This window comes from Boleophthalmus pectinirostris, unplaced genomic scaffold, assembly GCF_026225935.1.
Source record: "Boleophthalmus pectinirostris isolate CB_2022bp ecotype Guang Dong unplaced genomic scaffold, ASM2622593v1 HiC_scaffold_16, whole genome shotgun sequence".
NCBI classification, from domain to species: domain Eukaryota; kingdom Metazoa; phylum Chordata; class Actinopteri; order Gobiiformes; family Gobiidae; genus Boleophthalmus; species Boleophthalmus pectinirostris.
In genome coordinates this window covers 13,207,173-13,229,307 of record NW_026571095.1, presented here as the reverse complement: position 1 = coordinate 13,229,307, position 22,135 = coordinate 13,207,173, and the positions used below count along the sequence as shown (strand labels likewise).

General features: G+C 38.7%; 1 protein-coding gene across 8 annotated transcripts in view; it reads left to right on the top strand.

Moving 5' to 3' along the window:
* Positions 1–22,135, top strand: part of pbx1a (pre-B-cell leukemia homeobox 1a) — a 95,187-nt gene that overhangs the window by 25,877 nt on the left and 47,175 nt on the right. For 7 of the 8 annotated variants that reach the window (XM_055151947.1, XM_055151946.1, XM_055151945.1 and 4 more), the window contains 4 exons: positions 1,039–1,097; positions 7,512–7,714; positions 7,839–8,284; positions 9,131–9,204. In XM_055151947.1, the coding sequence (XP_055007922.1) occupies positions 8,100–8,284; positions 9,131–9,204 (259 nt within the window). In that variant the 5' untranslated portion in view covers positions 1,039–1,097; positions 7,512–7,714; positions 7,839–8,099. The remainder of the gene's footprint in view (positions 1–1,038; positions 1,098–7,511; positions 7,715–7,838; positions 8,285–9,130; positions 9,205–22,135) is intronic. The other variant, XM_055151944.1, reaches the window with a different exon arrangement.

Genomic DNA, 22,135 nt, shown 5'->3' with positions numbered 1-22,135 from the left:
CCCTTTTATCCGCTTCCAAGGATAGTAAGTCAAATGCTGTGTGACAGGTCGGCCTCTCATATCAGTCATCCTTCACCCTGACCCAGCCGCAGCTGCACAAAGACGCCGCGCGCTGAAAATGATCATTAGCTACGAGCTACAGCCGCATCCCGCTGTGCTAAAGGCAGGAAGCTGTTTATTCAAACTAACAAGGCAACAGTGCATAAAATCTCCATCCTAACCAGTCCATTTCCTGCACACACAAACATACTGCGATCAGGCTTTATGGGAATGCAAACACAACAAATGCAAATGAGAATGGCAACACATGAAAATCTGAGTGCACAGTTTAGGGGATATATGTCAGGCACTTTAACACTCTGTGCAAGCCGTAAATCTTCTTTAAATTAAATTAATACAATGTGTAGCTAATAGCTGTCCATATTTTTACTTTTTTAATATGCAAGAATTCTTCAGTCACTCTATTTGCACCCATGGCCTGGAGATGATGTCATTCGAAAATGCCCGATCACTACTTTCACTGCATGCAAAGAATTAGTGAAGGTCCATTTGAGTCTGGAGAGGAACAGATTTCTAACAACCAGTGCACTTCATTCACAACAAACATTTGCCCGTAACTGCCCATAATAATAGTAAATGGTCACATTTTTATGCAGTGCTTTTCCACCTTTAAGGTACTCAAAAAGCTCTAGATCAAGGATCCACTCACTCATTCACACACACATATATACACCAGTGTATGCAGACACTGGAGATGAGTAGTGTTAAATGTCTTGCCCAAGGACACAGTGACAGTGCATCTGACCACTCAACCAATCGTGTTTATGTCGAGAGTAGGATTCAAACTGGCAACCATCGAATCAGTGGACAAACCCATTACTACAGTGCAAATTATGATTTTTGGAATTCTTGGTGGGATTGAAATCTGTTTAAAAAACTTAAGTGCTGGGTTTTTGTTTTTTTTTCTTTGACCTAACTTATACACATTCATTTCTATGCTTCCATATGTTTTTATACTGTTCTTGTTTCTATTCATAGGTGGTTGGTGCCTATTGGAGGAGCTGTGATGGATGATCAACTGCTTGGGCAGTGGCCAGGTATTTGGATCACTCACATTATATGGACAGTTTAGATTCACCAGCTGGCCCCTACTGACCTACATCACAAATATGATGCATCCATTTCAAACCATTCTAAAACATTAGCTTTTTTTTTTACATGTTTTATGCATGCAATACTAAACCTATTGGTTGGCTTCTGTCATGCTCTGAGTGAGTGACAGGTGGTTTAGCCCATCACAGTGAAGTGTCAGTAGCAGCAGGTGGCAATACAAAAGTGTATATGACTTATAACAAAATTGAAAATATAATATTATCTCCTTCTTATCCTTTTTAACTGCAATGCAAGCTAGTACTAAAATTAATAGTGTAAGAGAATTTAAGTAATTTATCTTCCACGTACATCTTAGTTTAACATTGACTCACAAAAGCTATATTTACACCATGATCTTCCCTTGGCATACCATTATCTAAATTGTGGCACATTGCTGTCTAACTGGTGTCTACTGGCCTTCATAGTCTCACCACACTTGCTTTATAAAGCTCCTCCTTTGGAAGCATAGTAAAGGGGCTTGAACACTCAAAGATTATACTATGTTCAGTTTTGAAATCATACTATGTTGACTTTTCAAGTCCCCCCCGGCCCGTATTATTGATGGTAAATAAACTTCTCCTGCTTAAGACATCCAGTTGGTCTCCAGCCTTTTACTTCCACCCTTTCTTGGACAAGCTGAAAACTTCAACAACAAATAGGCTATTGAAGCTCAATTCGAATCAGTACTGAAGACAAATAATTGCATAGGACAATGTTGACCCTTTAAAATGTTGTTGAACTTTCAGAACTAATGTAAGACCATATGATGATGTTAAAGAAACTAATATTTTATTTTGGTAACTGCATTCTATTGTAAGAATGGAAGTTCTGGTGTTAGTGTTGTCTTATAATTTCAAATGTGATTTATGTATAGAATAGACAAAGTGACTTCTTCAGTGCTGGTCAGTATGTTTCTCAACTCATCTAAGTGGCGAAACATCTTGACCAGAACTGAAGAAGCCACTACTCTTCACTCTAAAACTTTTGTCCAGTTGTCTGAATTGAATTTTCATTTGCCATTTCCTGTAGTATCAAAATCTGTATTGAGTCCCATGTTTATTCTATATCAAAATCACATTTTAAATTACAAATGTCTGTATTGTGAGAACGTTACCACCAACTAAACACGAGAGCTGAAGTGTCTGTTGAACTCACAGGTATTTAATTTACCGGCAGTTCAAAGGCTCCACGGTCAACAGAGGCAGCCAGGAAGAGCCAGGCCCTTCCCCAAACCGCTGACTGGGCGCCTGTGGTCTAATCTATCTGAGGCTACGATTAAACTTTAATTCCTGCCCATCTCCTAATGCTAGCCGCTGTGTGTTCTCTCCTCACCGGGCTGGCGAGCTGGTACCACGGTCTTCTCCTCCTCTCCTCCCCGTGTCTGCGCTTCACTTTATTCATGCCTGAGGGACGCCAGGAGCTGCAAACAACTGAATTTTTCATCAAGGTTACTTCCTGGAGAGATGTTGCCGCTGCTTTCTTCCCTCTCCACTGTTGTTGCTGGAGCTCATACATAACTTAGCCTGCTCTGACCCGCAGCATGCCGAGGTGTGTGTTTGTGTGTGTGGGGTGGGGGGCCGGGGGTCGGACTTTCTTCGACCCTCTGCAACACGGGCTGGGGAGTTTGGTAGAAGACTTACCCAGTGCAGAGTCAACTATTTTGGATATTCATTCACTTGTAATAGAATAGTAATAGTATTTTTTTATGAGAATAGTAATTATGTGTTGTTTTGTTCAGAATCACGAAGAACAACAGAACTGATTTTTTTAATTTTAAAAATCTATTTCCATATTTTATCTTATTTATTGTTATAACTTAAACTATTTGGTCTGGTGATTTAAAAAGTACTTGTAATGCACTGTGTGCAACTCTAAAATCATGGAATCTTGTATGGATATTACTGATAGCTCTCTTGCATATCAATACAGTAATTGATCCGTTTAAACTGGAGATAATTCCATCAATGTTAAAAGAATCAAAACATTCTGATTGACGTATTTTTTTCTATATTAGTAAATTGTAATCTTGTAATGCAGTTTTATTACTAGCCAGAATAATTAGTCATTATCTATTTAACATCAGTGGCTAGTCTGTATTCATTCTGAAATGTGTTCCACTGCTACTAATGATGTAGAAATCTTTTAGAGAACTAACAGCTAGTCAAAGTAACATTTCATACAATACATAAGTATTAAAAGGCCTTTATTTCTGTATGGGTATTTGTATTGAGCAAAGACCTTAAGACCTTAAAAAACACAGCTTTACTCCTTTGCCTCTTCATAGACCTGACTCATAACTTAGCCTTGTTTCAGCCATGTCACCTTTCGCATATTGAAACATACAGACCACATGGAAGGCCATAGACTCTTGACCAATACTGTGAATCATTCAATCATTCATCATTTATTTATTTGAGATTTTAATATCAGGTCTATCTCACATCAAAATGGTTGGTTATTTAATTTATAATGGTAGAGGATTTAAAGCTAGCAGTAAAAAGTATTTCTTAGGATAATGTGGGCCAATTCAAGCCTGAGGGCCAAGAAAAATTGTCGAAAAATTTTGACACCCCTGCTCTTGAACAACACATATTTATGCTATAACCTTAAACATGTATGCTTTGTTCAAGTCTACTTCAAGTAATAACTGCCACTAAGATTTCTGAGTTACACATCTAAGCATTTAACATCAAAATAAAAACGTCTAGATAGAAGTTTTGGCAGAACACATTAAATATCACGGCCTTGTGCCTGTCTCGTGGTCTTGTATATCTCCACCATGTACAGTAGTATCGCTGACACAGTCTGAATCACGGCGGGCTGCTGAGGCTGCATGAGGTTTCTAATCAGAACACTGTTTAATGTATGGCATAGTAGTTGGTCGTAATGGGAGCAGAGCCGGAGTCACTGGAGAACCTGGGTAAACAACACAACTCCACAAATCCAACTAGCGCACGCATCACTATCTATGGGGAATACACATCTACTCAGCATTAACATTTCGAGTGCTGGAAAAACAAGTCGGCAGAAAAACATCTAGTATTTATACAGATATTTTTCCATGCCTGTTCATTTGCAAGTCTAATCAAATCCCAGTTATTCTTTCTTGCCTGGTTATTAATGCGGCAACAACACATTTGGAATATGCTATGTCAGATGATTTTTTTCCCCCTCGCTCTTTCATTAGGGGGCTCAAAAATACTGCATTTCTCAGTACAGCGATCACAGCCACAAACAAGGAATTATTTATTCCTTCCAGAGTTTCCCAAAAGTATCCCAGTACAGAAACTTCATTGCCCAAAGTGGAATACATTTGAATTTGGAGCAAAAACAATGAGCTCTTTAGATCTTATGTTTAATCAGCAGGGTTGATTTTAAAATTAGAACAGAGCTATCTATGTGATGTGAATGAGTGAGATGTTACGCAAAAGCACAGAAGCCTAACTCATTTCACAAAAGTTTTGACTTAACTTTTAATTTTTAAGTTAATTATTCTGGGCTCTGTGTATAAAAGATTGCTCTTTCTTTTCTAAATCATTAGTTGTATCAATACCATGACTGTGGCACTGCCTTGTAACAAGATGGTAAGAGGTTTATCTGTTTGTAACAATGCCCTTATTTACAGACAGAGCATCTGGTTTAAAAGTTCTACCAAGAAACATGAAGAATAGGCTTTTTCCTCTAGCTACAAAACCAGTCTCAGCACCTGGAGTTGGGTCAAATGCTGAGGACAACATCATGTGATCATTTTGGAAAAAAGTATCCTGCTGTTAACATTTAAATAGAACTAGTTGGAGCCTAAGTCCATCCCAAGGCCCTTTGTGTATTACCGAAAAGACAGAACACATTCAGAACATATATGCCCTCTTTTATTATATTTTAGGTCTACATTGTTACGCCCCATTGCAATAAACCTTGATACATAATTTGATTACCCATGTTAATTTTCTGACCTCCACAGGCGCCTGCATGTTAAGCGCTGTGCCTCTGTCTCCTCGGAGGTGCACGCGACACAGATAATGCTGGCCCTGGTGTTATGACCCTCTTCAACAGGGAAATAAAATCAGGGAGAATGGCCGGCGGACTGCTTAGGCTTCCATTTCAGGGGCTGCTGTGCTGTGCAGTGTGGCCATCCGACATTATCAGCACCGCTATATACCCTCAACCTCTCCCTGCCCCTTGTGACAATTACTGGCCTACCTCCCTATTCAGGCCGTAATGAGAAAACTGACTGATCGATTGTGTCCAGCCAGTAAAACGGAAAGGCAAAGGGGAGCGGGCCCGACTGCAGTGTGTCATGTAATGCAGTAAGATTCACACTGTCAACAAAGTACACACATTTGCTAGAGACATGTTTGTCATTTTAGTAAGAATAAACTACAAAAGCTGGCTAATATAGCTCCCTATCCCCGCCTACTGGTTTGTACCTATTTGCAATAAAAAAACAAAAAAACAACACATTATCACAAGTCAGCTGTTTGCTATGACAGTATGAAGAGACAGGGCTTCTCAGCTGTGCAGTTTCTAGCAATGCAATAAATGACAATATGTGCTATAATGACAATGTTATAGTTTAGTACTAAATACCCAGAAAAACATAATATATGTAAAATGAAACAATAGCCCAAGGCATGTTTTTTTTTTTTTTTTTAAGCAGTTTGCATCCTAAATCTTGTAGTTGTTTTACTTTAGGAGTTTTCTTATATTTTGGCATATCTATTAATCAACTTTAGAAGCCAATTGTAATGTAAGTAAAGTGTGTTTAATGTAAGTGAAGTGTCTTGCCCAAGGACACAACAACAGTGATGCGCTCTTGACAACTCGTATGACTGCTTCTGTGCACATATATGACACATTTTCAGTTATCTGTCATAAAATACATCAGTTTAACATCAGTCATGTCCCTAAATTATTCCAGTGGCGGTTTCAATGTGCTGTTAGCTACTTCTTGATTGAGAGCATAATCCCCAAATGGCTTCAGATCAATATGTGTCCCTCATCCACTGCTGATAAGAGAACTGTCTTTCATCTGCTGCTAATAAAACAGTGGTGAGACCAGTTTATTCCCAATGTGCAATGTATTGACGTAGTATAGACTTTTATAATGAGACACGAGGGGTGCTTTTTTGAAATATATTAAGTATTGGCAGTGTGGCATTGCTCTTGGACCAGCGTTGTCCGTAAGCCATTGAAAACAAACGCATCAATGAAAGGGGTCGTAATAGGTCATTCTGCATAGACTTTCTTGCTTTTTGAATGAGATTGCATACTATTCTAACAAGATATTGAAGTCATTCTTTGCTGCTATGGGCCTGATGCTGGTAAATTTTTCACAGAAATATCATGTATTTTAACAAACAAACATGATTCAAGAGTTTATTTTTTATCATAGAAAACAACAAAATTACACTTAGACCATCAAACACTGCATAGTTTTGATGTTAAAGGGCCCATATTCTATCTATATTTATATTCTGGTCTATGTTATAATGTTCTCATCTCATCAAAAACATACCCGAAGTTATATTTTGTTTCATTCACACGTTTAACACACAAACCCTGCATATTTACGCTGAGTTCTTCTTTTAAACAGGAAACACGCTGTTTTTAAACTCCATACACCTTCACTAGAATCATTTAGATAATTTCAGCCTTGGAATTGTCAATCGTTACTGAACAATAGGTAAAATGTGGCTGTTAACTTGAAAATTACCACTTCATGACATCACAAGGTGGAACAGAGCATTTTACGCTTTGGAGTTGTAGACAGATTAATAATAAAGGGTTACTCAAACACGTGAGAATGAAACAAAACACAGCTCCACGTATATTTTTCATGAAATAGTATAATTTTAACAGGCTAAAATCTCACGAGTACATTTCAATTTCATTGATACTTTTAACCTTTAACCTTTAAGTGCAATTACAAATGGGCTAGACCCCTTCCAATCACGCAGTAAACAACCCTAATGTTTCTTTTCTTTTTCTTTTTTTTAAACATGAGCTATTTATTTACCTCAACTTTTGGTTTATTAAACACGGTTTCACGTTGGAGCACTTGAGGGATCACTTGTGGACAGTTGTGTGTTACTACAACAACTGGGCCTCCCGCAAAGTGCAGCATGTGCTAATAAATTCATCGCTGATTTATTATTGCGTTGACTGATTGCGCGGATGTAAATATTGCCAGGGAAATATATAGCGAGTGTGACAGGGCGTCCCTCCCGAGCTGCACGCCGCTGTCCTGTTGGGTCAGCTCTCCTCTGCCACTCACCATTATTTATTAGGCTACATATTCACTCTCTATCCATCACTGTATTGCCACCCGGTCCGGTCACATCTCTTTATGTTTATTACAGTGTCCCACCTTCTTGGAGCGGCATGATTGACGTTTTCGGAGAGGCATGAGGTGGGACTTGCGCGCTGCTTCTTCTCCAATCGCGGCTCGAGGGGCGGAGGCTTTCCATCCATACTCCGATTATGAGTCAGTTACCAGACATAAGCGGAACAATAACACTTGGTGACACTTTGGACGTGAAAACCATCCACACAGGCAAGTTCTGTACGTCGCTTTGGGGGGACCGTGCGTAATTAGGGGCTAGCGGAACATCGCCTTGCACTTTTAATCACATTAGGCGCCCGTAATGTTCAATGCTGTTTTTCTCTCTCCTCTCTCTTCCCTACAGTAGCGGTGCAGGAGTGGCCAAAGCCAAAAGCAGCGATTCAGATCAGATTTCACCTAAACCAGCTGGAAGAGAGACCGAGAGTGCTTCCCTCCTCCCGAATCTAGAAAAGCTTACCAAGAAAAAGGAGGAGTGTCGCTGCTGCTGCGAGGCGCGGAGGGATCCACAGGAATTTCCACTGGATATTTTTTCTCTTTCGGTGTTGAAGAAAAAAAAACATTTAAAACAAAGTTGGAGGTGAGGCAGCCAGAGCCGTGGTCGAGGATGGACGAGCAGCCGCGGTTGATGCACTCCCACGGGGTTGGCATGGCCGGACACCCCGGTCTGGCGCAGCACATGCAGGACGGTACGGCGGGGACAGACGCAGAGGGCAGGAAGCAGGACATCGGAGACATATTACAGCAGATCATGACCATCACAGACCAAAGCTTGGACGAAGCGCAAGCGAGGTGAGCCGAGTACTAACGATCTTGCCACTGGAGACGTGTGAAAGCGTGTGGGAACCAAGTGAGCGTCAGTGTGGTCCAAATAAAAGCAATAACGCCTACTGAAGAAAACAGCTCACAAACTTGTCACGATTCAAGTTTTGCGTCTGTTTTCCGTGCCACCATTTTACCAGATGAGTAGCCACTTGTATACGTGTTACAAAGGAGCTTACAATGTAATCCTACCATAATAACATGTTGCGGATAACCCTATGCACTTTCACTATCCATACACGCAACGCGCCAGTTACCTTGAGTGTCTTGTTTTCTGAGACAGTCCATAAAAAAGTAAATTAAACACTTCATGACAATGTTGATACACAGTTATGAAGTAAACATATAATTCTCCTGCTATGTTATTAATAATTCATATCACAATTATTCTGCTTGTGCCAAATTTGCCTTTCTCAGTTTTTAAGTAATTACGCTGTGGCATTGGACATTGGCTGTCAAAGTGTCTCTGGCAGTTTCAGTTTGTGCTTTCCACGCAGGGGGTTTGGACCCAGGAGGGAAGTGTGTGGATTTTATTTGGGTCAACTAGCATTTCATGAAATCAAGAAGCATGTTTGTGAAAAATAGAAAACAGCTGGTTATGGGGTTGCGAGGGAAAATGGCACAAAACTCCTCAAGGACCACTGATGTCAGACCAACACAGATTAGATTCTCATGTTTGAACTTGATTTCTGATTTATTTGTCATTTAAAATCCAAATTCATTCAGAAATGATTGCATGAAGGAAATTCAAAGATGTGTGTTTAGCAATGTTGCCACTTGTTTGATTTGTGTGGTACCATTTGTTTTTCTTTTTAGGAAGCATGCACTCAACTGCCACAGAATGAAACCAGCTCTTTTCAACGTCTTGTGTGAAATCAAAGAGAAAACCGGTGAGTTTTGTACATTTATATTTTTGCTTTTTGCCTGTTTTCTTGTTTGATATGTTATATGTTAAGTGCTGAAAGTTGTTCCGTATTGCAAAATGGTACAGAATTACTGGAAATCCGTGTAAACTCACTGTGCTTCAATTATTTTTATTTAAGTTGTTTTCTTTTATAGCTGCTTTAACTTTTGAACTGCATTGTTAAATTATTATAGTCAAATTTGAGGTCACCCACTCTACCTACCCCCACCTACCTGTGTTAAGTCTAGTCCCTGGATGCTGTCTTGTGATTGGCCAACTGTGTTTTGCTGCCGACATTTGGACCTCTCTCTCTCTCTTTCTCTGTCAGGGCTTGGCTCCCTCTCACCTCCTCATGTGTGTTTTGTTTTCTTTGGCTTGGGCTTTCTGGGGATTGGCGTTTGGTAAAGCGAGGCTTGTTTTGCATGCACGGGCAGGTGAGAGAGAGAGAGGGATTTTCTGTTTATATTCACAACTGGGGTCAAAGCTGTGAAACTGAATGGTGTGAATTATTAGTCGGTTAACAGCAGATTAAAGAATGAGGTGCCTAGAATGATGAAAGACAGAGCATACTCTTGGGAATACAGATGTTTTCAAGTAAATTCAAAAACCTTCCAATATTTGTGAATGGCTTTAAGATTATTGAAACACTTTGTGAGAAATAAACACTTACGCAGGCAACATGTCTCTCTAGTGCACTGTAACTCTATCCCATATGACTAAGAACTTGGCAACGCTTTTGATTTTCTTTTAGATTTCTTAGGAGTACGGAGGAAAACATTGAGGCCCCCGTTCCTAAATTGCATAGCTTTTGGGAAAAAAGTCAGAGAGTTATGCCTAGTCTTTTTGTAAACCGTCTGGCGTCTTTGGGAGTTCATACAAAGTTCGTTTCCAAAAAGACTAAATGACTTGGACCTTTTCCTGGCTCCCTCACTCCTCCCCCCTTCCCTCTCTCCCTCCTTCATCTCCTCCTCCTCTTCCCACCGTTTTTGGCAGCCCGCTTCAATTTTTCCGAGTTTGGAAATGACAAAATATACACTGTGTCTCGCCTTAAGTGCATTCCTGATGATTTATTATTATTTTTGCGACTGAAAAAAAACATGTTGCAAACCACAAATCAGCTTCCGCTAAGTGATTGTTTTTTATGAGGCCAGATTACCATGTAAAAGTTGAGAATTACCCCGCGCGCTTTACGAGAGGGACTTAATGGCCGCTTCTTCTCCCTCAGTCTTGAGATGTGCCGAACCGGAGCTGAGAAATCCTTTCAGTGCGGTGACAGAGAAAATGACTGGAAGCCGTCACCATGGCATTTACAACCGAATTTGCTGAGTGCAGTGTATATGGGAGCGCCGTACAGCCTGCAATTTGTCAGGTCTTTTTTATATTCTTTATAAAGAGTCAGCTCCTCTTTTGCCTCTCCTACATTGTTGCAGTCAGTGTTTTTAGCCAGAGGAGACCGGAGAGTGCTGCTTCTTCGGCTAGCTAGCCTTGACCTCGTGTTTCTACATTTCAGTGCACTATATATAAATGTTGCATGCGGTGATGTGCGTTGTGTGCTCTTTTGAGTTGTCAGAGTGGTGATAGGTGCAAAAGGGGGAAAGGGACGGGCCAGAGAGCAGCAGATAGACAAGGCAAAAGTGCATCTTTGGATAGGCTAGGCGTTTAAGTTACATTATGCCAAAAGTTACACAATAATTTGAGTTAATTTTAGAACAGCTACACTGCTAGATCTGAGTTATGACTGTCACTATTTCTCAACACTGTGTCCGTTCTAAAAATATCCAGAAAGATAATGAAACAATACTTACCAGAATATTATAGCATGCATGTAAAGGTGGAAAATAACTAATTAGAAATGATCCTGTCAGTAAGTTTGTGTAAATGAGTATTGAAAATGTATTTTAAGACCTATGTAACTGTATTTTTACTTGAGCACAATTTTTCATAACTCTTTCCACCTCTACCTATATGGCACACACACAAAATTAAAAAGAAAAAGAGCTTAACTGACTTAACTGGCGACACATCTCAAAATTTTAAAGGATGGCAAAATGTAAAAAAAAGTATCATGCCAATATTGTGTATTTTATATTGTCTTATTGTAAGACCACAATATTGCATTCTATTTCTACTACGCTGCAATATAAATAGCCATTGACAGCATGAGGAGCCTTAACTGAATACAAAATTTGTTATTGATCAAAGCTTGGTTCTGACTGCACACTTCCACCAATTGAAATCTAATTCCGATTTTTCCTTAGATGTGATAGTGTTATATTTTTGATATATGTTTAAAAAGTTGGATTCTCTCCAGAGTGCACTTTGTAAACACCTCAAACCTGAAATATGAACTGATAAATTAATACAAGAGTCCTATGAATTTCAGAACACGTGTTTTTGTCTTTAAAATCAACATATTTTGTTATTTGAAGAGGACTTTCTGTTACCTAAATAATTGCATGACTTGATAATTGTGCCGACTCAACTTTCATTTGATTGTGACATATTGTCCAGTCCACTTATAATGCAACCTTTATTACACTTAACATAAGAAACCGTGAGTTCTGATTCTTCCTGCAAAATGTTTCTAGGTAATATTCCTAAAATGCACAGATTTAAAACTGTCCTTGTCCCTTTAACCGCTGTCCCCACCCTGTTGACTGTGTATCTATGTCAGGGTCGCCCTCGTGTCAGTGCGTCCGAGTGTTTAGCAAGCTTAAACAGGCTCAGCTCTGCACACTGCCCCATGGAAAACCGCCGGCTTGTGTTACCACTCAGACACCGCTCCGGCCGCTGTGGTGAGGCTTGTATTTCACTAAAAACACTTGCACCCATCCCGCGGCCCCACTTCAAACTCCACTCATTGTTTCAGCGGTTCCTGAGTAGTCTTCCTGCGCTTGGTTAACATCCTGCAGAACAAAAAAAAAATCTTTGTTTGCATTTACAGTGTGGAAGACGGCACATAGAGGTTTATGGTAATATATTAATTAAGGTCACTGTGTTAATCTATAGATCTGTAGTCTATATTTTTATTGCCTAGGAAAATAAACCAAGCATGAGGATGAATATGGTCTTCTTCACTCGAACTAAAAGAAGTCAAAATCAGGTGTAGGTAAGATCTAAACTACCGGTAACTTGGAATCAGGTTACGTGGAGCCAAAACTAAACCGGGCCACAATCAGAGTTAAACCAGGACTAAGTCAGGAGTAAATCAGGACTAAACCAGGACTAAAGTAGATTATCTATTTTCAGTACAAAATTGGGGTTGAATTGGGTCTAAACACAAACAGAAGCATTAAACAAAGTGTAACTGAGGGCAACACCAACAATGAGGACTAAACCAGATCCAAACCAGGGTAAATCGCTTAAACAAACAATGACACATTTCCTTTTTATTTGTAAAGCTCCAAAATTTGCTTATTCTTCCCTCTTTTTTCTTCATAATCCTTCCCATTTACAGCTTGCCTAAGTAAGAGAAGCCAGACACCAACTTTGCGTTCCTGGTGTCAGATTTCAAACTCTCTCTGCCTCCGTGTGCATGTGTCTGTTAGTTGCACCACTACCGGGTCTGGCTGGGTCTGCTCCGGTTCAGGCCACTCCGGAGTCAGCAGCCTCATATTACCCCCATTGCGGGACGGGGTCAGATGGAGAGCTCCCTGCATGACTAATACGATCAGACGGATAATGTATTACGCGGCTTGAACTTTGTCGGAGCGTGAGGCAGAGACCTGCTGAATCAGTGGCCGGCCTCTTCGCTCTCATGCTGCTAATTAGCCACATAAACACATCGCCCAAACTCAGAGGACTCAGTGCTGCGTTAACGGCGCCACTTCAGGAGGGGCCCTGGTGCAGTGCCCTGTGAAATGTGCTAGAAATGACACTCATGGCTGTTAAGGTGGACTGGGGAGTTAGCTGTTTATGTTGTGTTAGGGTAATAATGATGCGTTGTTTACTTTTAGCGTACTGCAACTTGGCGTTTGATTGACCATAGGCTTTATTCCAGATGCCCATCCTGATGCAACCCTTATCGTACATCCAGGTTGGGACGCAGCATGTACACTGACTTATGATCCCATGGCTTTAACAAGGTGGTCAGCTCATATTGCAACTACAAAAACTATTGAAGGGTCGAAAAATGTGTAGCATATTCAAATAAGATAACATTTAGGGCACTAAATTCAATGTTTTGTGTACTGTTACAGGTGACCATAACCTTTAATCTGTTATGGAGTTTCCTTAAGATTTAACCTAAAATTCTTTAATCTAGTATGTCATGTCGAAACAATTAACATTCAACATGTGTCCAGTGTAGTTACACATTTTTATTCTGTCCTGATTGTTGTAGATTTTCGATTTAATTTTATTTTGTCTTTTTAAACAAAGAAAAATGTGTTCTGTTATTTTCTGAACATAAGCGAGACAAACTTTTATCAGTGTTGTTTGACCCAGAGAAATGTCTGATTTCTTCCTCCAAAGTCTTACATCCAAATATGCATTTTCACTGTCAGAGGCCTGCCTATACACCTCTCCATTAGAAAGACACAAGCTGATCACTGACAATTAGAAATGACTAAATCTCTATCTTGATTAAAATTAGATTAATTGCCCCGCCGTATGCCTATTCATTAGTATTTCTAGACTTTAAATACTTTTTTATTCTACTTTCAGATCTGTGAAAAAAGATGAGAAAAATGTCAAAAAATGTCCAGTGCCCCCCAAGTCAAGTTGTGTGCGATTTGGCGACATTAAAACCACCCCGAGCCCTGATGGCGATTTGATGTTAGTAGTGGCGTTGCTGGCCGGACATCACACTGGTCCGTCACTATGACTCCCAGTGCTGCTGTTTTTCAGTATTTAATTGACACGGCTGTCCATGATGAGTTCAGGGGTTAGTGTTGCCTCTCTTTGTTACCCTCCTCTCATCTCCGCTGACAGATGGAGGCATTAGTCTCCAATGTGGCGCTGTCCTGAAACTAATGGCTATGTCCTTGGCTTTCCCCCCACTCTGCGCGCTCGAGCTGGGGTAGTAGTAGTAGTATATCTGTCCCTGGCTTTGGAAGTGCAGAAGCAGCAGTTTACCCCCCTTTCACAAACCCTCCTAACATGTTTTAGTTTCCACGGAAATAGGGCTGAACGGGACTCTTGTGTGTGCACTCATAAATTACCCAGTGCAAAAGTTATAGGGGAAAATGTTGCTTTGATTTGTACATACAACATCGGTACAGTGTCAGTGGGGATAAGTTTATTTTAACCGCTGTTCGGATACACTCTAGCAACTTAGACTAAATTGTCATTCTGCATGGTTTGATATTTGGTTCAGTGTTTTTACAAGAATGTTTTTTGCGTGTGTGTATTTTTTTTGCAGTTTGCACACTCCACAAAGTTGCATGAGTTAGTTAGATCCAGTAGGGTTGTCAAAAGTATCATTAATCTGATACTAATCGTTACGAAAACTAGTATTGGAAATAGATATTAAATTGAGATGATAACTATACTAAAAAAGTTACATTCAGAGCACAGAAATGAATCTTTCCTGAATAGTTTTAGAATGATCTGGAGCTGTATCAGAACAAGTATAAGGCCACATAGACTACACTCATGGACCACTATGAACCTACCTAGACCACTGTCTGTTTATTGTCTAAATAAAGAGTTTTTAAAATGAATATTATCATGGTAATGGAATCGGTATTGAGTATTGAGTCTACTCCATCAAAATCGATTGAAATTTTAGTATCATTACTGCTTTGATCTAGCAATATAACTGATTGGGTGAATGCTGTTTTGACCACCCCCACAATAATTCCCTACAATTCAGCATTTTAATCTTAATATCTTTGGTCATTACCTACTTTACTTAACTATTTTAACTACTGTTTCCTGAAATGTAATAACAACAACCAAAATTCCATAGAGTTTTTATCTAAGTAGTGCCATAAACCTACTCGACCTCTTTTTGCTTTCTCAGAGTCTACAAACACATTTCAGAATCAACAGCAAGCGTTACTCTGTTTTGTTAAGCTGCTGCTCCCTGTCCTCCGCTATAAACTGGCTGCCAATTAGAACGGCTAATATATTATGCAAATGTTGACTGGCTTAATTGAGACGTGTTAATCATGTTTTAAGGGGCTAATCACAGGCCTGTATATCTGAGGTGGGAGTTGTAATTAGCCGTGATAACAGATCTGGCTGCAGAATGGTCATATTCGGAGAGCGCCGCATATGGTGCCTGGTGTTTTATGAGAAGTTTTGCTTATGTTATGGGGACGTAGGTTTGTTTACACACTTGTACCGGGATGAATGGGTCCCTTAAGGGCAAAGCAAAACAGCGAACTTGAAGGTAATAGTCATACATTTTCAGATTACAGTATATCTTTTCTTTGCGATGTATATCTTTGATGTCTAAGTAATGTTAGTTCAAACTTCAACTTGGGCTGAATAATTTGAGTAAACTAGGGCTGGAGAATTAATTGAAAGATGAAGAGATTATGAATCAGTCATGTTCAGTGATGTGGTTGGGGTTTTGAATCGAGAGGTCTACAGAGTCAGAGTCAGTACAAGAATGCGGTTTGGAGTTCAAACTCAGGAAGAAAAAAATGTTTATTTCGTTCGGCTAAATGAAACAGATTCAAAGTCTGCATTGTTTATGTTCATGAAATCAATACTAAGAGCTGTTTTAATTTTTACCTTTGAAAATCCAAAATAAATTTAAATCAAAAATCAAGATTGATCAGTATGAGGGAAAAAAGAGCATACATTACATACAAACTTTTTTTTCCCCATATTGCTGAGCTCTAGGGCAAACTGTCTTACTGTATTCTTTCCTTCCAATAACTATGATTAGAATTGTATGTTTTATGTGAGGTTTATGTTTCAGAATGAGGATTTAGTTCACAGTGCATTTTAAACATGTGCATGAGCCTTAACATTTGCATGTGTACTATGAAGGTAACATAATATAAGATGTATTTCGTTGTCATGAAGTACTAAACCATCATTCCAAAGATAATTGCAGTTTTTGATTCAGTTGTGAAGAGTCTTATAGCCCCATGCCTCACTCCCCTCCATTATCAGCTGGTGCCAAAATGTTCGTTGGCATTTAAAGTTGGTTAAAATGTCATCACTTTACAAGAGATAAGTTACTGCTAAAAAGTAATTTATTTCTCTAAATCAATCAGTAATGCCAACAGTGTAAACATTGTAAGAAATGCTTATATTAAACATAAAAAAACAAAAACAAGTTTATTTTTGCACACCATACTAAAATGTTCACACAATGCTGTACAGGTTTACTGTTTTTACTTTAATAAAAGGGAAGGAGATTTTATTATCTGAGCGTGAAATCATGTCGCTAAGGCTGCTACATTATGTCCTAAACAATGTCACATGACTGGCAGCATGCTGGGTCCCTCACGCTGGGAGCACTGTGGTGTGTAATAGCTTTGTACCAGAAGGAATGTACGTACATAACAACACACACCAACACACATAAATAAAGACATACGTAAATAGATTTGGTTGTCGCTCAGATGTGGGTGGGCATTCCTACGTTTATGTATAATTTCTGAAATATGTTTTTGTTTATCTGAAAAGTGAAGATATCTGAGTAGATGAATGTAATGTATTTGATTATATAAAGCATTTTTAAACACTCAAAGACACTTTACTTCACATTATTTGTTCATTCAGAAATTTTGTGGGGGCTAATGGCTGATAGATGGAAACGTGGCTGCCAATTTGCGGCCTATTTACTACGTTACTCTTTCACACACCATACAAAGAGGTGTTTTGCCCTAGGACACAATAACAGTATGTTCTGAACAGGACTGAGATTGAACTGTGTACCTTTTAAGGAGCCCACTATACTGCCTAATCTGGAGTTTCATATTTAGGTGGAAATGCTCTATTTTAAATCCAATTTCTCACAAAAATGAACAATAATTCAACAGACAAAAAGTACATTATTTGTAGAGATTGAACGATATGGATTTTTTCATGTTTAGAATCTATAGCAACTAGGAGTGTAACGATATTCAAGCCTCACAGTATGATATTTATGGCGGTATTGTGAGAAAGCTCACGATACAGTGGGGAGGCTCACGTTTAGGGATGTAACAATATCCAAATCTCTCTGTATGATATTTTCATGATATACATCTCACAGTATGATATTTATTGCGATATTTTGTGGAGGCTAACAAAACTGTTAATATGCTACTTTTTCCTCTTAAAATGCCCTGACAAGACTTAATCCAAAGAACTAAGACTTAAAAGTGCTTAGAACAGTTATTTCTTCATGTATCTACACTGAAATGTAGAAAAGGATCAAGGTCTATGTAGTTCCCTCTGCCTTTTTTTTTAGCTATTGCTGCACCATAACTCTTCATTTAAACAAAGAGACTTGTAATTTAATATATTGTGATGGTCCACAATATTATTTTGAGAACTTTGATGATACAATATCATAATATTTCTGTTATTGTTACATCCCTAATAGCAACCACAGGCCAATAAGATGTACCAATATTTTTGGGCTGATTCTGACTTTTTAAAAAAAAAATTTATTTCCTCTAATTATGTTATTTAAATAGATTACAAACTCCCCCAAGCCCTTTTTCCCACAAACCTTTAAGAGAGCTGTGTAGTCACATTTTGTGCAGTATCCTCTTTGGATTAAAGTGTTCAAGTAGGGCTTTGAGTGTATTTTTTAGGCAGCAGAGCAACCAAAGCAAAAGGTCGGCCGGTGCTGGAGATTTAAGGCCAATATGTTCAAAAATCCAAATAATAATATATCAGCCAACCAACATATTAATCTATCGCTAATTCTGTGACTGGAAAACTAATTTGTTTTCCTTGAAGCCTCAAAAGTTGCCAACTAAACTTTATTTGTACAATAGTTATGAAAGAACTCAAGCCAACAAGCCAACAACAACATTGCTTTACCACCCCCTATTGGTTGGAGCTATTGTCACAAAGCTGCTGTCACGTGCATTTTGTACTGATGATATTGTACTTGATCTTGATTCTGTCTTGATGCATTTCTTTAAAAGTATCAGGGGAACCCAAACAGGGAGAAATTGGCTGTGCCTCTGAGGACTATTACGCCTGTCACCTCTAAATATTTCTCTAAATCTGTACCTAATGCTTATTTTAGCTGTTCCCTTTTCAGGCATTAACCTCCGCACCTTTTATGGAAGCTTGTTTAGAAACGATATGAATACTTCTCCGATTGCAATGCTTCCTGTACTGTTCTCAATTTATGCAGCAGGCTTTTCCTTTTACATGCTCTTACAGATCATATTCAGATCCATTACTCTAAGAATGCCTCCCCACTTATCGAATATAAAATTGCTTTAGAGGGGAAATTTGCTCTCAATGGTGGAGTGGTGGAGGAGTTTCTTTGATTTTTTTTCACCAATGTTTGTCTCGGAAGCAGCTCTTAGTGTCTACAAAACAGGCTGGTGTGACATTATTGCACTGGTGGTTGCAGGGGTCTTTGTTTTTCCTATTGGAGCAGTTTGGGATTTGATTGGATTTTCTATGTCGTGTGTGGAATAGCCTCTGCCCTTGCCGGACTTGTGTACATATCTTTCTACAGTGTCACAATAATGTTATATTTTATGAACTGCTTTGTTAAAGGGATTTGTTTTTACAGTTCACGGGCCCAGGCTCTTTGGTCAATTAGGTTCTCAGAGTTAATGTGCATGAAAGTAAACCCAAGTGCCTCTATAGTTAGGCTAACAGTGCATTACACACTGGTATTTATTTAAGACTTGTCTTAGTTAAACTGATGCATTGCAAGTTAAAGGTGCACTGTGTAACTTTTCTGGTATAGGGTCTGTCACCTGCTGAAATGAACTTGGTAATCATAATGGAGACACGTTAATGGTCAGATCTATGGAGAAGCAAGCCTGCACATGCAAAGAATTAATGTTTTTTAAGATATTTTAGAGCCATATAACACATGTAATATAACACATTTAACACAATACAAAGAAATAACATCACCGTGGAAACAAGCCTCCACCTTAGAAGTCACATTGTGCACCTTTAAGGCACTAATATAGGCATGTCACGATAATTACTATATCGATTTATTGTTCAGTATATTATAAATGGAGTAATACCTTCTGAGGGTCAGTGTGTATCGGGGGTATTTTTTCTTTGTACTAGTGGGATATTTGTGTTTTTGTTTTGTTTTTCTGCAATAATTGAGATGTAAAAAGTTGAATTGTTTTGCATTGTGCTTTTTATTTATTTATTTATTTTAAGTATTGTACATCTAAAATATGTTTGTGGATAATTTTTTGCTCAATGGTTTGGTTTCAGTATTATCATGTATCATCTATATTGACTTCAGCAATATATCATATTTCAGAAATTGTGTAATCCATTGTGTAAACCAAAACTCTATGTTTCAGTGCACATAAGTGTTTCTTGCAATGGAAAAGTATCCGACACATTGCACCTTTCTACATGTAGAATATGTTTACGACAGATTATGAGAAAAGTTACCTACTTTCATTTTATTTGTTTGTTCTCTCACCTTCTCTCTAAGCAGATTATTATTTTAATTTTTCTTATTTCAGTCATGATTTAAATAGCTGATTGTTATTTTTTCATAATTGAGCAGCCCTATTGTAGGTAGACTTATTTGTTGTTTTGTGTTTTAACCTGAAATTTGTAACTAAGCAACTGGTCTCTTTGGTAGTTATATAGAAACAGCTTGGATTGATCTGGCCTTATTCTGAAATGATATTAAAATGTGCAAAGTATCTTACACAAGCCTTACAAATTTTAGGCTGAAAGACAATTGGTAAATTCACCCAGCAAACATCATGTTCTATCTTCATGGAGACCAAACCAGGCCAAGTGACAAGTCAGATCTGTGGAGAGGCAACACTGCTTACAGTCAGAATGCCTGTTTTTCTCTGTATTTTTGACTTACAAAACCACTTGTAATTTAATAAATGTAAGGTAGAGTTTAATGTCATACTGTGGAACATTCTAGGCAAAGCAATGACATCCCCAGGTGATGGACCCTCCACCAGAAAAGTTATAAAAAAGTTTTAATGTTGTTTCCTCATCACAAACATATTTGGAGCTATGTTTTGTTTCAATGACAGATGTTTAACACACAAACCCATGCAGGGTTTGTGGGAGGATTTATGCCAAGTTCTTCTCCTAAACAGAAAACATGCTGTTCCACCTAAAGAAAATGCTCCACAATGTTTTTAAACTCCACACAGCTTCACTAGAATCATTTGGACAATTTCAATCTAGGAATTTCCAATCTCTACTGAACAAAAGACAAAGGTGCTGTTAACTTGGAAACCACATGACATCACAAAATGGAGATGTAGACCAAATAATATTAAAAGGTTACTCAAATGAAACACAACTCCAGGTATGTTTTTGATGAGGTAACAGCATTCTAACATGTCCTAAAGTATATCTACAACCTTTAAAACATGTCTTGAATTTCTCCTTTTTCAAATCATGACACAAAGCATTTTACATAGTACATATTCTATTGGCTTTTTTACTCTGACACATAAAACTTGCCGTTGATTTCCTGGAGTAGACGTAGCCGTGTTGGCAGTTGATAAGCTTTAATTCGAGGTGTGGGATCTCATTCCTCTGGCTCCCTGCCTGCTAGGATGTAAGTGGTGTTCTGGCAGCCTGCTGGGGTTATACAAAAGGACCCCCCCCTCCCTCCCTCTTCCTTCTCCTTTTCCACTACTATTGCACCTACCCCTCTTCTTCACTTACCCCCTCTTCCCTCACCCTTCCACTGCTCCCGACTCCGATGAACAGTCAGACATACACCGGCGCACGCTCTTCCCTGGCTGACTTAGTAAAATTGACATAAATTAATACATGCTGCTTAAACAGGACCAAGATTAATGGTTGCCTTTCGCTGTAGCTTAGATCCACTGTCAGTCCCCGCTCGCTGCCCAGATGGAATCAACACCAATCAATGCAGCTGCCCGGCTCTCCGCGGATACGCTGCTAAGGATGCTGAACAGGGCGTATTATAACGTACAGATGTCAGGTTTTGGCTCTGTTGACGCTAATGTAACAGTTGGAGTTGTTTTGTAAGAGGCAAAATGAATACAGTGGGTCTTAATCTGTTTAAAGTGGTAAGGGTAGAGACTGGAGATGTACTTACAAAGGCATTTTAGCAGGATTCAATTTAAAAGTTAACTGGTCATGAAGATTGCAGAGTTGTAACATGGGTTCTGCAAGCATAAACAAACTATAAAATCTATAAAGGTATTATGATATGTTCTTGTCACCTTGCCTTACCTTGTAACAGCATGCTGGTGTAAGAAATGACATCTGACTTAAAACTAAACAAAAACAACTCTAAGTAGCAATATAAAAGGCCATTCTTAATAAATAATAATGACCAATTATGTAGAGTATATAAAAATCTATTAAATGAGAATATTTGTTGATTTGTTACTTAGTCCTTACAAAATGCAAAGCCTTACTAAAATACAGCAATGCAATCAGCCTCTATTTGTATACAAGCTTTAGTGGCAGGAACGGCATGTGGCTTAGAGAAACAAATATCTTTTATAACACTTTTAAATTTTTAAGTAAAATTTTGATAGTATTTATGTTTACATCTTAGCTCATAACAATCAATGGAATGACCATCTTTGAAACTGTGTGTTTCTTAAAGGTGCATTATGTAAATTTATGGTGTGGGTCCTCTACCATGAGATGTTGTTTGGAATGTTACTCACTATGGCATTAAATGTAATCATCTTGCAATCATCAATCAATTACTGGTGCATTTATTACTGAGAGAGAAGTCTTGAAATACATACATTCAGACTGTCATTGGGGTTGCCACTTCACAGACCTTACCTGTAACTTGCATTTGTAGTGTCACCTGTTTGTTTCTGTAG